Source organism: Rhipicephalus microplus, chromosome 1, assembly GCF_043290135.1.
Source record: "Rhipicephalus microplus isolate Deutch F79 chromosome 1, USDA_Rmic, whole genome shotgun sequence".
NCBI classification, from domain to species: domain Eukaryota; kingdom Metazoa; phylum Arthropoda; class Arachnida; order Ixodida; family Ixodidae; genus Rhipicephalus; species Rhipicephalus microplus.
Genome location: NC_134700.1, coordinates 23,673,328 through 23,689,991, shown reverse-complemented (window position 1 = coordinate 23,689,991; position 16,664 = coordinate 23,673,328). Strand labels below are relative to the sequence as shown.

Genomic DNA, 16,664 nt, shown 5'->3' with positions numbered 1-16,664 from the left:
CGCAGGGAGAGGCGCGAGTACGCGAGGAGGAAAGCGCGCCGAGAAAGCGAGTAAACGCCCCGCCGGAGCAATGTGCTGCGCTGCAGGAAAGGGCAGTGCACCCGCTTTTGGTACAGGCACAGAGCCTACTAGAGGGGGAACGAGCGCAGCTGTCGTCGCTGTTGTACGAATATGACGCGATGTTTACTGACTGTCCCGGCCGCACTACGCTGGTTAAGCATAGAATTGACACGGGTGATGCACGCCCTTGGAAATGCAATCCCCGACCAATCAGCTTAGCTAAGCGGAAAGCACTAGACGCCGCCTTGGACGAACTCATCGAAACAGGCGTAGTTGAGAGGTCAAACAGCCCATGGGGTTTCCCGGTAGTTCTAGTTCCAAAGAAAGATGATACGTATCGCCTTTGTGTAGACTACCGCAGGCTGAATGAAATTACGAAGAAGGACGCGTATCCTCTTCCCTCCATTTCATCGTTAGTATCCAATCTAGGCGGGGCGAAGTACTTCACAACGCTCGATGCTAGCCGCGGATATTTTCAGGTTGAGATGGACGAGCGGGATAAAGAGAAGTCAGCTTTCACGTGCCACAGAGGACTTTTCCAATTCAGGAGAATGTCGTTTGGCTTGGTGGGCGCTCCCGCTACGTATCAGAGGCTAATGGACCGTGTTTTGGGAGATGCAAAGTGGCAGCACGCACTCGCATATCTAGACGACATAGTGGTTTACTCGAAAACGTTCGAAGAGCACGTGCGCCACTTGAGAGACGTTCTAGAACGGCTGAGGTCTGCGGGCATCACTTTGAACCCAAACAAAGCTCAGATAGCGGCGACCCGAATAACATTATTGGGATTTACGCTTGACGAGGGTCGCATTTTGCCGGATAAGGGTAAGCTTGAAGCGATAGTGAGCTATCCATCGCCGAACAATGTCGGTGAGCTGAGGCGCTTTTTGGGGATGGTGAATTTTTATCGCCAATTCATTCCAGATTGCGCGGCAGTGCAGGCGCCTTTAACGAAGCTCTTGAGGAATGGTGAGCGTTGGGCTTGGAGCCAAGAGCAAGAGGCCGCACTGCGTCGCCTCACGAAGTTGCTGGCCAACACGGCTCAGCTGCAGCTACCCGATTTGAACAGGGAGTTTGTTATTCACACCGATGCAAGCGACCTGGGCTTAGGAGCAATTTTGCTTCAGGAGCATGGAGGTTCCCTCCGACCGATGGCGTTCGCGAGCCGTACGTTGACACCGGCGGAGAGGAACTACTCAGTAACCGAGAAAGAGTGTCTGGCGATAGTTTTTGCTCTCCGTAAGTTTGACTTTTACATAGACGGAGTTGCGTTTGTGATTGAAACGGACCACATGGCGCTCACGTGGTTGAGGCGTTTGAACGAACCAAGTGGCCGATTGGCGCGTTGGGCATTGTTGCTGCAGCGTTATGACTTCACCGTCCGCTACCGCAAGGGTAAGAACAATGCCGCGGCCGACGCACTATCGCGTGCTCCAGTTCGACACGAGGCAAGTCACGCGACTAATTCGGAACGAACTGAGAGCGAGACACTCGCGCTAACGCAAACAGCGGAGCAAACGTTAGTTCGAGCTAAGAGCGTGAACCACGTAGAGGCTGTCGTTAGCGCAGGGATTGTTTTCAGCAGAAGGGAGCTGTTAGAAGCTCAGCAGAAAGATCCATTTTGTCGAAAGGTGTTCGACGGGCTCCGGGAGCCGGGTGGTAGTGAGGCCACCGCGCACAAGGGGGCAGCTGGTATTGCTGTCGGTGCGGAGCGCTCGGCAACAGCTGGTAGTGCTGTGAGCGCGCTGGATTCATATCTGCTAGATTCTGACGGCGTCCTGCTGAGGTACATTCCATCCGACGATGACACAAGTGAGTCATTTAAAGTCGTGATACCGCGCGCGTTGAGAGGAGCGCTTCTTCGCTACTTTCATGACTCGTGCATTGGTGGGCATGCGAGCGGCCCTAAGACTTACGCTAAGTTGTGTCGCCTCGCTACCTGGCCAGGTATGAAGCGGGATGTGATTCGCTACGCCCGTTCATGTCGTGTGTGCCAAAGCGTCAAGCCGCGAGGAGGACGTCCGCCCGGCCTCATGCAACCGATTAACAGTCAGACTCCCTGGCAAATCGCAGCGTGTGACGTAATGGGCCCGTACCCCTCAACTCCTAGCAGAAATAAGTTCTTGCTGGTGATCACGGATCACTTCACTAAATGGGTAGAACTTTTTCCCCTTAGGAAGCTGACGGCTCGAGTGATTTTAGAGAAGTTGATGGAGGTTTTTACCAGGTTCGGGTTCCCCGAGCAGTTGATTACAGACAACGCGTCTTATTTCACTGCGAAGGTGTTTGTTGACACGTGCGCCGCGTTGGGCATTAAGCACAAGAAAACAACCACCTACCATGCTCAGTCGAACCCCACGGAGCGAGTCAATCGCAACATCAAGCACATGCTTGTCGCGTTCTCTGAAAGACATAAGGACTGGGATACCTATCTTCCAGAGATCGGTTTTGCATTACGATCGACCGTAAACCGATCGACTGGGTATGCGCCTTCTTCTCTGAACTTGGGGAGAGAACTGCCGAATCCGATGGAGACCGTACTCGCGGACCGCAGTGGAGTGCCAGTGGCGACATCAGCACGCGCTGAATACGCAACGCAGCTGCGCGAGAAGCTAGCGGAAGCTTTACATAAAGCTCGACATAATCTCAGCACTGCTAGGGCACAGCAGAAGGCGCAGTATGACCGCACGCGTAGGAACGTACACTACGAAGTGGGCGATCTGGTGATGCGGCGCCATCATGTTCTCAGTAATGCTAGCAAACAGTTTGCTGCCTCGCTGGCACCGAAATGGTCCGGGCCGTACCGAGTGCGAGAGAAAGTTTCTTCGCTCGTTTATCGACTCGCGAACATGAAAGGCAAACCGAGCGGCGGACCGGTGCATGTATGTGACTTGAAACGCTACATAGCACGGGAGGCGCATGAGGACTACGGTCAGTCCCCCTCCAAGCCGCGCGCGGCGGGTGAGATGGTTCGACACCGGGTCAGGAGCCCAGAACCGCGCTACTTCCTGCGTAACAGTCGGAGGCAACTATGCACGGTAGGCCGCGTTTGATATGTTCGACGCGGGGTGCAAGGGTTAGCGCGCAACACATGTGCGATTGTTAACCTGTCGTTCTTTATCTGTATCACTCTCACCGAACAGATGGAGCGCCATTGGGAACAGCACCGCCGGAACAGCAAGGAGAGGAGACCACCTCCTTACGGCCAGCCCCCACCCCCACCAACGTCCACATGGCAGCCCTACCCCACTGCGGCCCGGCCGCGAACGCCGAGGCAGAGCCACTCGAGCCGCCGCCACCGAGGGGGTCCGCGCGCGCTGCCGCCTGGTCACCAACTCTCGGCTTCGCCGTCACCATCACGACCCGCCGGTTCACAGGGAACGAGACCAGGGTCCCAACGCGGCGAGCCGACCGCATCGCCTCACGGCCGCAACCACCGAGACGTGGCAACCTGGACCAGCCAGGATGGAGGCGACCCTCCGGTGTCTTACGTCTCCTCGAGGCCCTGGCGCCGGCAGGAAAGGGCCCGAGTTGGGGTCGCCCCAGCGCACCTGTATCGCCCTTTTCAGGGGCGCACGGTAGAGGACGCGGACCGGAGGGCTAACGGGGCTTGCCTTCCAGTGCCCGCAGGGACGCGGTTCTGCGAGTGCGGCGCCGTGGTGATCCATAACTCCCACGAATTGGGGAAATTACACCGGCACCGCACCCAGGCTACCCAACCATCCAGCCGCGAATCATCCCAGGAGCGCTCCGGCGCCGCGGTTCGGGCCATGCTGGCGCGGGCGGCCCAGGAGGCGGACTTCGCGCAGTGGCTGCTGAGAGTTGCCTCAGGCCACGCGTCCAGCGAGAGTCCGCCTGCGCCGCTATCAATAACGGCTACCGTAGAGCGGGGGGCGGCGGGGCCGGGAGAGACATTGGTGGCGGCTGCATTGACACCGGAGGTGGCGTCAATGACCTTGGAGGCGGGTGAGAGAGCGGTGGGGGCTCCGGCGGTGCCCGCGGCAGACACCGAACGGTCCGAGGGCATGGACGTAGACCAGGCCCTTCTGGCCTATCTAGAGGACGAATAAAACGAATTATTCCCTCTTTGCAGTCTCTGTCGTTCGGGGGCCTTCTTAAGGGGGGAGGAGATGTGGGGAGCAGGTGCGCCCAGCCTCCCTTTCCCTTTTAGGGCAGCGCACGCGCCTGGTTGCGGGGACCCCTTCCCCCACGGCCGGCGCGTGCGATTCCCCCCCCTTTCCCGGCGCCAGGAACAGGTTCCCCTCTCCCTCAGCGAGGAAAGGTACCATTCTCGTCAGGGAGAGGGAAATCGGGTCGGGGAACAAAACGAGCGGGCAAACGGGCGCTCGCTCTCTGACACCAGCGACCATCCCAGGAGGACGAACCCGCAACCCCTCCTGCGAGCCGAGGACGTCCACGACCGAGGTGTAAGCGTCAACACCTTTGTTATCTGTAGTATCTCCCCGCGACAGTGACGCGCGATTGCTAACGCTTAGCAATAAAGTGTTTGTTGTTGATCTGGCCAGTTGCCTTATTCGCCCGAACCCGTAGTAGTAGCTGCAATGAGGCAAGCTACGGTTGGGGGACGTTAACCGTGCACGGAACGACTGTGTGCGGCTGAAACATTAGCTATAGGCTTCTGCGTCAGCCGTACATAGGACGGTCCCCCAACATCTGGCGCCCAACGCTACCCAACATTAGCTAAAATATTTTATTATTAAATTACATTAATACGATGAGAATTCATCATTCTTGTCGGTAGTAGATATTTTGCAATTGGTACAAAGTAGCCGAAGAAACTTGTGGGCAATCCTGTACACAGATCACCCATTGTTAGTAGTTGTTGAGGCTTTTTAGGTACGTGAAATCAGCATAATCTTCTAAGCCGGCTATAATGATTAAATCCAGCTATATGTGCATGTTTTTGCGGGGGAGGTGTTGCAAAGATTTCTGGAAAAAGCTGGAGCTATTCCACTTTGTGAAGGTGGGTGACCAGCCAAGCTGTGTCACACAAGGATTTTGTTTGCTTACTTTTTATATTTATGCATTTATTAATTTTAGCATATATTTTTTCAAGCAATTCCACTTCAGTTTATGTAGCCTAGAAGTGCAACATGCAGGTTATGTATTTATGTATACATTTATTTCTTTGCTGATCATTCTTTTTCTTTCATTCACCTTTTTTGTGTCTATTTTTTTATGCACCAGTAGTGAGCGGTAATGTTGGCCCCATTTCTGTGGTGCATACCCTCTAGGAGCTTTCTGTAGATTACGTATGTGTTTGCGGAGTCGCAGTACATACATACTTATTACTCTCATTGTTGCCTTGACGTCTGTCAATTTGCCTAGTGCGTCAGCTGCCAATTCAACTCAGCCTGGACGCATACTGTCTCTTAATTCAAAATTTCAATCTAGAGACAGTTGACGACCATAATTTTCTGTTGAATAAGTAAACTCGTGGAGTTGTGTGGACCTATACAGTAGAAACTTACTGATACATTCCCGCTTAATACAATTTCCCAGCCGATTGATATGTGTGGTTTAACATCCCAAAAACACAATATGATTACGAGAGACGCCGTAGTGGAGGGATGTGAAAATTTTGACCACCTGCGATTCTCTAACGTGCATGCAAATCTGAGCACACGGCGCTGCAGCATTTTCACCTCCACCGTAAATGCAGGCGCCGCAGCCCGGATTCAATCCCCCGACCTGCGAGTCAGCAGCCGAGTACCTTAGCCACTAGACCACTGCGACAGGGCAATGATTTCCTGGCTGCTACGCTCACAATCATGAAAATAAATTAAACCGATTTAGATCATAAGTATTCTCAGATGCTGCATTTATTGTGGCCATTTTTTTTTTTTCAGAAACGTATCCAATTTTTATTGTATCATGAATGTAAGACATGATTCTAACATCGCGACTTAGGTGACTTCGAGGTATTCTAATCACGTAGAGATTAACCTGTTTTGATGAGACGGCGACATTGTTGGAATTTTGTTGTGTCTCTGTGCATCACTGCTACATTCCTGTTACCTTTATTCGTCACGTATATTTCATGTTCCCTTAGGTACTCGGTCCCATTGCTTATCTATACGCCCACATATTTGTATTCATCTGTTATCTCTAGCGTGACCTCCTGTATTCTAAGCTCACTACCTTCGTTATTAAAAATCATGACTGCTGATTTTTCCTTACTGAATCTAAAATCTAACCTATCTCCCTCATTACCGCAGATGTCCATTAATCTCTGCAAATCTTCCTTGTTGTCGGCCATTAGCACTATATCATCTGCATACATTAATGCTGGTAGTGCCCGATCAATGAGTTTTCCTTGTTTGACTAAAGAGAGGTTGAAGCCAAGTCCACTTCCCTCTAATTTGGCCTCTAATCCTTGTATGTACATCATGAATAACAAGGGTGACAGTGGACACCCCTAAGTCCCCGTTCCACCACTGTGGGCTTGGATACCTGTTTTTTCCCACTTTATAACTACCTTGTTACTTTTATTGATTTTCTTCAAAAGATTAGTGACTCCATCTTCCACACCCAGTGTGTCTAGTATTCCCCACAAGTCCTCTTGAACCACGTTATCGTCGCTCCCTCAATATCCAAAAATGCTAGCCACAGGGGCCTGTGTTCCTTTTCTGCTATTTCGATGCACAGCGTCAGTGAGACCAGATTGTCTCCCAACCTCCTGTGTTTCCAAAACCCATTCTGCAGTTCCCCCAGCACCCCCTCATCCTCTATCCATGCCTGCAGTCTTTCCTTTATAATCTGCATCCCCAGCCTGTAGACCACTGATGTCACTGTTAAAGGACGGTAGTTGTCACGTAAGAGTGAGGGTAGCCCGAAGACAGGAGACCGGGAGGTTAGTAGAAATAGCAGGAGATCCGTTTATTTGGCGGACTTGCGCCCACTAAAAGAAAACAGACGCGCTGGCTTAGCGGGTGGCAAACAGCGCGTTCGACGGCCGTCGGGGAACAGAATGCCCCACTGGAACGCAAGGCGCGTTCACCATCCGAGATACAGTCGCCGTAGCGTCTGGCGCTACGGCGACTCCTCGCGGCATTGCTCCCCTCCTCAACGTAAGCATCGACCCGATGTTTTGTTTAAAATAAAACCAAAACAAAAGGACAGCCTGTGCGAAAGTAAATGGCAAATAAGCACGAATGACACACAGATAAACAAAACAAGAGATGCAAACAGAGAGCCTCCTTTAGCGCGCATGATAGGGCTTCAAACAGGCGACGTGTACCACTTCTTGTCGTGCGCGGCGTCGTTGGGATGAGCTAGCCCCATCAGGGACCACTTCATAGTCCACTTCACCCACTTGACGGATGACTTTGTATGGGCTGAAATAACGGCGCACGAGTTTTTCGCTTAATCCTCGGCGGCGAACGGGCGTCCAAACCCAGACTTTGTCTCCTGGCCTGTATGTTAAATCGCGTTTCCGCAGGTTGTAGCGTCTTGCGTCGTTTCGCTGTTGGTCTTTTATGCGCAACGAGCAAGCTGCCGGGCTTCTTCTGCGCTGAAGGTAGGCGGCCACGTCTAGGTTGTTTTCATCGGTGACATTAGGCAGCATGGCGTCCAGGGTAGTAACGGCGTCCCTCCCATGGACGAGATTAAATGGTGTCATTTTAGTGGTCTCCTGCACCGCGGTGTTGTAGGCAAAGACTACGTAAGGCAGAATTAAGTCCCAGGTCTTGTGTTCTGTGTCCACGTACATAGCGAGCATATCGGCAATGGTCTTGTTCAAGTGTTCCGTGAGACCATTTGTCTGCGGATGGTACGCAGTTGTTCTTCAATGATCTGTATGACTGTAATGTAAGATTGCCTGAGTAAGATCAGCCGTAAACGCCGTTCCCCTGTCTGTTATTAGTACCTCAGGTGCGCCATGACGGAGGAGAATTGATTCGACAAAAAACTTGGCAACTTCTACGGCTGTGCCGTTCGGAAGGGCCTTAGCTTCAGCGTATCGGGTAAGGTAATCAGTGGCCACTATGATCCACTTGTTACCGGATGTTGACGTGGGGAAAGGTCCGAGCAGGTCCATACCAATCTGTTGGAATGGTCTCGACGGGGGTTCAATTGGCTTGAGAAATCCAGCTGGTATTGTTGGAGGTCTCTTCTGGCGCTGACATTCACGGCAACTCTTGACGTACCGCGCAACATCTGAGGAGAGGCGGGGCCAGTAGTATCGTTCTTGAATTCTGTGGAGTGTGCGTGTAAAACCGAGGTGGCCTGCAGTGGGTTCGTCATGTAACGCTTGTAAAATTTCTTCTCTGAGGCTGCTTGGGACGACAAGAAGGTAAGCTGCCTTATTCGGTGCGAAGTTCTTGTTAACTACCACCCCGTTTTGCACACAGAATGAGGATATCCCACGCTTGAACAGTGCAGGCGGTATGGAGGCCTTTCCTTCGATGTAGTTGATCAACTGTTGTAGGATCGGGTCTGAGCGCTGCTGTAATGCAAAGGTGCAGCTGCTGATAGGCCCAAGAAAGGCATCGTCGTCTTCATGGCTTGGTGGTGCGCTGACAGGGACTCTTGAGAGGCAGTCTGCGTCGGAGTGCTTACGACCAGATGTGTAGACTACCTTCACGTCAAACTCCTGAAGCCGTAGGCTCCATCGAGCGAGGCAGCCAGAAGGGTCTTTCAAACTGGCCAACCAGCACAACGCATGATGGTCTGTTACGACCTTGAAGGGTCTGCCATACAAGTATGGGCGAAATTTCGAGGTGGCCCATACTATCGCAAGACACTCCTTCTCAGACGTGGAATAGTTCACTTCCGCTTTCGACAGTGAGCGGCTTGCATACGCGATTGCGCGCTCGCAGCCCTTGTGCTTCTGAACGAGAACGGCACCTAAGCCGATGCTGCTGGCGTCTGTATGTATCTCAGTTTCGGCATTTTCATCAAAGTGACCCAGCACAGGCGGCGACTGTAAACGTTGTTGAAGTTCTTTGAATGCCTCACGTTGCTATGCTTTCCATTCGAAAGAGGCGTCCGACTTGGTGAGCTGCGTCAAAGGGTCAGAAATGTGTGAGAAGTTCTTGACGAAGCGCCGGTAATAGGCGCACAGTCCTAAGAATCGGCGCACTGCTCTCTTATCTTGCGGCTGAGGAAACTGTGCGATAGCCGCTGTCTTCTCGGGATCTGATCTTACGCCATCTTTGCTTATAACATGGCCAAGGAACTGTAGTTCTTCATAGGCAAAATGGCATTTTTCTTGCTTCAGTGTCAGCCCTGATGACTTAATTGCGTCCAGTACTGTCCGGAGTCTTTTCACGTGGTTGCTAAAGTTGGAGGCGAAGACGACCACATCGTCCAGGTATACGAGACATATTTGCCACTTGAGACCTGCCAGTACTGTGTCCATTAGACGCTGGAAGGTTGCTGGAGCGGAACAAAGTCCTAATGGCACCACTTTGAACTCATACAATCCATCCGGCGTGATGAAGGCGGTCTTTTCTCGGTCTCTTTCATCAACCTGAATTTGCCAATACCCTGTCTTCAGATCAATGGACGAGAAGTACCTTGCATCACTAAGACGATCTAGGGTATCGTCGATCCTTGGTAAAGGGTACACGTCCTTCTTGGTTACACTATTCAACCGTCGGTAATCGACGCAAAACCAAAGACTTCCGTCTTTCTTTTTGACAAGGACGACTGATGCCGCCCATGGGCTTTTCGATGGCTGAATTACATCGTTGTGTAACATTTCCTCAACTTGCTCTCGGATGGCCTGACGTTCACGTGCCGACACACGATAAGGGCTTTGATGGAGAGGGCGGATGTCTTCTTGTGTTATGATTCGATGCTTTGCCAGAGAAGTGTGTCGGACCTGTGAGGAAGTGGCGAAACAGTCGTCATAACATGGAAGGAGGTTCTGGAGCAGTTGCTGCTTGCATTGAGGCAAGGAAGGGTTAATGTCGAATGACAGCTGCGAGTTGTGGGTCTGTGGGGTGAAGGTCGCTGGATTCGAAAGGGCGAGGGTGTCACTGGCTTCCGCGATTTTATCGAGAAAGGCAATCGTCGTGCCTTTGGCCAGGTGACGGTGTTCATGGCTGAAATTTGTTAGCACTGGGCCCTGTCCATTCCGGAAGTCCGCAATGCCTCTTGCGATTGCGATATCACGGCCAAGCAAAAGCTGTATGTTACCTTCGACGACGCCATGAGCATTTTCGGCAGTACCAGTGGTTACGGAGATTAGGGTCGTTGATCGGGGTGGGACGCTCACGTCATTCTCGAGCACACGGAGGGCTGCGCGATTATGTGGTGCAGAGTATGAATTTATGGCTTCATCCGAGGAGAGTTTGATGGATCTGGACGCCAGGTCAATAACTGCGTGATGTTGAGTCAAGAAGTCCATGCCGAGAATGACGTCACGGGAGCACTGTGGGAGCACCAAGAAAGTGGCAAGGTATGTGTGACCATCGAATGTCACCCTTGCAGTACATCGCCCCGATGGGGTGAGGAGGTGGCCTCCCGCTGTGCGGATCTGCGGGCCGTCCCAAGCCGTCTTAACCTTCTTCAGTTGTGCTGTCAATGGTCCGCTGATGACTGAGTAGTCAGCTCCTGTGTCAATCAAGGCAGTTACCGGGTGGCCGTCGATAAATACTTCAAAATCGGTGGCCCGTGGGCTGGAGTTGCGCGTTGGTTTTGGGTTCGGGTCACGGCTTCGTCTTGTTGCTTCATTTTGCTTCGTCTCGCAGCTTGGGTTGTTGTGCGTTGTCGTCGTCGTAGATGATGTGCTGTCGTCATATATGGTCGTCGGTGGAGGGTCTTCGGCTTTTCCCCTTGAAGCAACCTCACCTCCAAAGGTTGCTGGTTTTAGTTTCCCCTACGGGGGCTTGGGAACCTTCTTCGTTCGTTGTTGCTGCGGTTCGGTGACATGAAGCGTGGGGATGGCGGTGATGGAGAACGGTTGGACAAGTACTCTGTATGGCGCAGGTAGTCTTCGATTGCCGGAGGTCGTTGTCCAGGGCGTGGCCGTGGTGCCTGAGACGAGAAGCCATGCAGTCCCATCCGCCTGTAGGGGCAGTGTCGAAGAATGTGGCCGGCCTCACCGCAGTGAAAGCATAGGGGACGGTCGTCGGGAGTTCTCCAGGTGTCGCATTTTCTTTGGCTCTGGCGTCTCTCGTATGTAGGGTGGGCGGGTAAGGGCGGACGGCTACTTGGGGCTGCAGCGTACCGTCGAGAACTGGGCTCGTTTCGTCGGGGTGGCCTAGTGTTCACTGCAGCGGCGTAAGTCATTGCTTCGGCCTCTGTTCGAGTCGTCGCTGATGAAGAGCCAAGCGCCTGCTGGACTGCATCACGCACTATGTCCAAGAGAGATGCTCCTTGGGGGGGGCTGGGGGGTAGGAGGTAGCAATCGGCGTAGTTCTTCTTTAACCACTTCTCGAATAGCTTCCCGCAGATCGCTGGTGGTTAGCCCACCTCGAATCGGTTCCGAGTAGAGCGAGCTGAGCTGAAACGGGTGGTTGTATTGCCGAGTCCGGGCGTCCAGGGTCCTTTCTATGGTGTGCGCTTCTTCAGTAAATTGGGCGACTGTTTTAGGAGGGTTCCTTATGAGACCGGCGAAAAGCGACTCCTTCACCCCTCGCATTAGGTATCCGACATTTTTGTCTTCGGTCATGTCTTGGTCCACTCGCCTAAAAAGACGTTTAATTTCTTCGACGTACACGTTTAGGGTCTCATTGGGCTGTTGGGTCCTCGATTCTAGCAGCAGCTGGGCCCTTTCTTTTCGCATGATGCTGGTGAAGGTCCTGAGCAACTCATTCTTCAGAAATTCCCAGGTGGTCAAAGTGGTCTCATGGTTTTCATACCACGTTTTGGCGGGGCCGTCCAGAGGAAAATAAACGTATCGCAGCTTCATTTCTTCATCCCACCTGTTTATGGTAGCCACGCGCTCGAATTGGTCGAGCCATTTTTCTGGGTCTTCAGCGGCATAACCATGGAAAGTTGGGGGCACCCGCGGCTGCTGCAGCATGACAGGGGTAGGTGATTGCGGGGTGCTCATGGTGGCTGTGGAAGCGTCCTTTCGTGGTCTCGTGGGGTCCGGTAGCGGTCCCAGCTCAGGTGGCAGGTTTCGGAGGCGGCGACTGCTTCGAGTATCTGTGTTTTCAGCGTCCTCGTTCTCTGCAGTGGCTGTTTTAAGGTCGTTTTTGTGCATACCCAACACCTCCACCAGATGTCATGTAAGAGTGAGGGTAGCCCGAAGACAGGAGACCGGGAGGTTAGTAGAAATTGCAGGAGATCCGTTTATTTGGCGGACTTGCGCCCACTAAAAGAAAACAGACGCGCCGGCTTAGCGGGTGGCGAACAGCGCGTTCGACGGCCGTGGGGGAACAGAATGTCCCACTGGAACGCAAGGCGCGTTCACCATCCGAGATACAGTCGCCGTAGCGTCTGGCGCTACGGCGACTCCTCGCGGCAATCTAATCTTTGTCCCCCTTTCCTCCATAGATCATGCTCATCCTGCTAAGTTTCCATCCATCAGGGACTTCACCATCGATTATTGTTCTGCTCACTGCCTCTCTCAAAGTATGTTTAGACTTCGGACCCAATGTCTTTATCAGGATAATTGGAATGCCATCTGGGCCACTGAGCACCCTCAGTGCCACTGAGCACCAGCCACTGAGCACCCTTTCTTCTAATCTTTTCATTGATCAGGAGGGATGCTTTCCTTCTAGAGCTAACCGTGGCCACCGTACCACCTGGTGAGCGGAAATAAAACCGCGCCATGCATCTACGCCAGCCACCGTGAAAGTTTGAGAACTGTTTAAATTGTAGTGCGGTGCGGCACCGTTCATGCAGGAAACGAAGAATCTCATTAAGAAGCGTCAAATCATGAAAGTCTCAAGTATAACACACAAAATAGAACTGGCAGAGCTTTCGAAGTTGATTAATAGGCGTAAGGTGTCCGATGTAAGAAGGTATAACATGGAGAGAATCGAACACGCTCTGAAAAACGGAGGAAGCGTCAAAGCAGTGAAGAGGAAACTTGGGATAGGCAAAAATCGGATGTATGCACTAAGGGACAAAGAAGGCAAAATAACTACCAATACGGATAAGGTGGTTAAAATAGCGGAGGGGTTTTACAGAGATCTGTACAGTAGCCGGGACAACCACGACTTTAATACTATAAGAACTAGCAGTAACCCAGATGACACCCCACCAGTAATGAAGTCAGAAAAGCTTCGGAGAGCATGCAAAAAGGCAAAGCTGCTGGTGAGGATCAGGTAACATCAGATCTGCCGAAAGATGGAGGACAGATTGTGTTGGAAAAACTAGCCACCCTGTTTACAAGATGTCTCCTGACGGGAAGAGTACCAGAGTCCTGGAAGAACGCTAACATCATCTTAATACATAAGAAAGGAGATGACAAGGACTTGAAGAATTACAGGCCGATTAGCTTGCTCTCTGTAGTATACAAGCTATCTACAAAGGTATTTGCTAGTGTAAAGAAAACATTAGAATTCAAACAACCAAAGGAACAAGCACGATTTCGAACAGGCTACTCAACAATCGACCACATTCATACTATCAATCAGGTAATAGAGAAATGCTCAGAATATAGCCAACCACTATACATAGCCTTCGTAGATTGCGAGAAGGCATTTGATTCATAGAAATATCAGCAGTCATGCAGACATTGCGGAATCAGGGCATCGACGAAGCATATATAAACATCCTGGAAGAAATATACTGGGGACCAACGGCTACCATAGTGCTTCATAAAGAAAGCAACAGAATACCAATCAAGAAGGTTGTAGAACAGTGAGATTCAATCCCCCCAATGCTATTTACTGCATGCTTACAGGAAGTTTTCAGAGACCTAGAATGCGAACAGTCAGGTACAAGAGTTAATGGAGAGTACCTTAGTAACCTGCACTTTGCCGATGACATTGTGTTGCTGAGCAACTCAGGGGACGAATTGCAATTCATGATTACGGAGTTAGACAAGAAGATCAAAAAGGTTGCTCCTAAAATTAATTTGCAGAAAACGAAAAATAATGTACAACAACCTCCGAAGAGAGAAACGCTTTGAGATAGGTAATAGTGCACTTGAAGTTGTAAAAAAACTATGTCTACTTAGGGCAGGTAATAACTGTGGAGCCTAACGACGAGATTGAAGTAACTAGAAGAATAAGAATGGGGTGGAGCTCATATGGCAAGCACTGTCAAATCATGCGAGGATGATTGCCACTATCCCTCAAGAGGAAGGTATATAACAGCTGCATCTTGCCGGTACTTAGCTACGGAGCACAAACCTGGATACTTACAAAAGGGGTTCAGCTTAAATTGAGGATGATGCAGCGAGCAATGGAAAGAAAAATGGTAGGTGTAACCTTAAGAGAAGAGAGCAGAGTGGATTAGGAAACAAACAGGGTTTAAGGATATCAGTTGAAATCAAGAAGAGGAAATGGACATGGGCCGGGCATGTAGCGCATAGACAGGATAACCGCTGGTCATTAAGGGTAACTAACTGGATTCCCAGAGAAGGCAAGTGGGTTAGGGGGAGACAGAAGGTTAGGTGGGCAGATGAGATTAAGAAGTTTGCTGGTATAAATTGGCAGCAGAAAGCACAGGACCGTGTTGACTGGCGGAACATGGGAGAGGCCTTTGTCCTGCAGTGGACAGAGTCAGGCTGATGATGATGATGAGTTTGCTCCTGATTCGAGAATGTTTATATTTCCAGTGCACTGGACACCAGGACTCCATTTGATCACATCGTGCTTCATGCAGGAAAACAAGAAAAGTAGTAGTGAGCCTCAGGCGATAAACTTGAAGCCCAGCCATCAACAATGAAATAGGAGCACCCTAAAATTTTACCAAGAGCACGGCGCACGAGGAGGAAGCGGCGTCTGAGGAAGTTGGCTTGTGGGCGCTATGGGTGCTGTATTCCTACGTTTTCCTTTATTTTCACGACGCTATGTACGACTGCTATGACACAATTAACACGATTAACCAATTAACACGATTAACCTTCCGGCAGGACCAAAGCAACCCTTTTTCAAGGAAGGTAACAGAACGTCTATACCCAAAAGAATCTTAGTGTCCAGTATACTGGACATGGTTCAACCGGGAACTCTATTGTACTTACTGTCTCCACAATGTTTTCCATTCTTTTATCAAAAGCCTCTAAGCTATAAACGAACGGAAAGAACTTTTTGTTCTTCCTTTCCGAAAAATTCGGGACGCACAGTGATATGATTATGAGAGATGCCGTAGTGGAGGGCCATCTGGGGTTCTTTACCGTGCACCCAAATCTGAGCACACGGTTATACAGCATTTTCGCCTCCATCAAAAATACAGCCGCCGCAGCCGGCATTCAATCCCGCGACCTGCGGGTCAGCAGCCTTAGCCACTAGACCACCGCGGCGGGGCCATACAGCAACAATGGGAGCGCGTCACACACTGGCCAGTCAACATGCAAGGCAAGGCTCATGCAACGGTGTGGCCTGTACTCCTTCTTGTTTGACGGTAAATTTGCAGCTTAATCCACAGCTCAAAGCGCTTGGAGCACCTCTGTCTAATGACTCATGACTATCGACTCTGCAACCAGATACAAAACTAATGGCCAACTGAAGGTTCGCGATAATGCTGGTGTCCCACGTGAAACGGCATGATCTTGACGAACGAAAATTAGGCACTTCTCACCATGGAATGACACTGTAATGCACACGCTGTAGTTGGACACGACACACACTGGTCGTCACGCCACGAACACGTTCATGACAAGCTTAGACATTTGAAAACGCGGTGACACTAGTTACACCACGGAGGAAGGAAAAAGGTTACACAAACACAACACGAGGCGCGCGCACATGCGCATTGGATGGATGGATGGATGGATGGATTGATGTGGCTGTACCCTTTAGATCGGGTGGCGGCTAACGTCACTTAGCCATAATACTTAGTGAACCATCATCTAGATTTATCTTTCTTTTTTTTTTTCCTTTAAAAAGTGAAGTATAGGACTGGTACTTTGCAGTGAATGGTTTAATTTTCACTCGTGACTTGACTTTAGCCACCAATCAGATAACCTCCTTCTAGTTAATTCTACCCGCTTAAAGTCTATTTTGCCCTCCCTGTCTCTAAACCCCAGTGCTTTGAAAACCTCTGCGCCATCATCGTGAACTATAGGGTGAAGCCTTCACAAAACATTATCAAGTGTTCGGCAGTTTCCTCCTCCTCTCCGCATGCACTGCATACCGTGTCTACCCCTACGTATTTGGCCCGATATGACTTGGTTCGCAATACTCCGGTCCTGGCCTCAAACGGTACAGAACTACACCGAGTATTATCATAGATCCTTTCCTTGGCAATTTTCTGCTTAAAAGTTCGATAGATCTGTAGTGCGGACTTCTTAATCATGCCAATTCTCCATATGTCATTCTTCGTTCTTTTCACCCTCTTATTAACTGATAGTTCTTTTTGGTTTGTTTTCTAAGTATTTACCCGCCGATTTCCTGGTACGCTTTCTCTATTTTGTATCGACATTCTTCATGTACAAGTAGCTGAAAACCTTCCTAGCCCAACGCTCCTTCTCCATTTCTCTATATCGCTTCTTAAATTTTATTTTGCTGCTAGCT

The 16,664-nt window shown here is 50.7% G+C and overlaps 1 protein-coding gene across 4 annotated transcripts in view; it reads right to left on the bottom strand.

Moving 5' to 3' along the window:
* The window catches only part of LOC119178046 (uncharacterized), an 831,732-nt gene extending 815,831 nt beyond the window's left edge, over nucleotides 1-15,901 (bottom strand). For all 4 annotated transcript variants that reach the window (XM_075869285.1, XM_075869292.1, XM_037429209.2 and 1 more), the window contains exon 1: nucleotides 15,730-15,901. Coding sequence is in view for 2 of the 4 variants with exons in the window: in XM_037429209.2 (XP_037285106.2) it covers nucleotides 15,730-15,732 (3 nt within the window). In the remaining 2 variants the exon portion in view is untranslated. The remainder of the gene's footprint in view (nucleotides 1-15,729) is intronic.
* Between the last annotated feature and the right edge of the window lie 763 nt (nucleotides 15,902-16,664).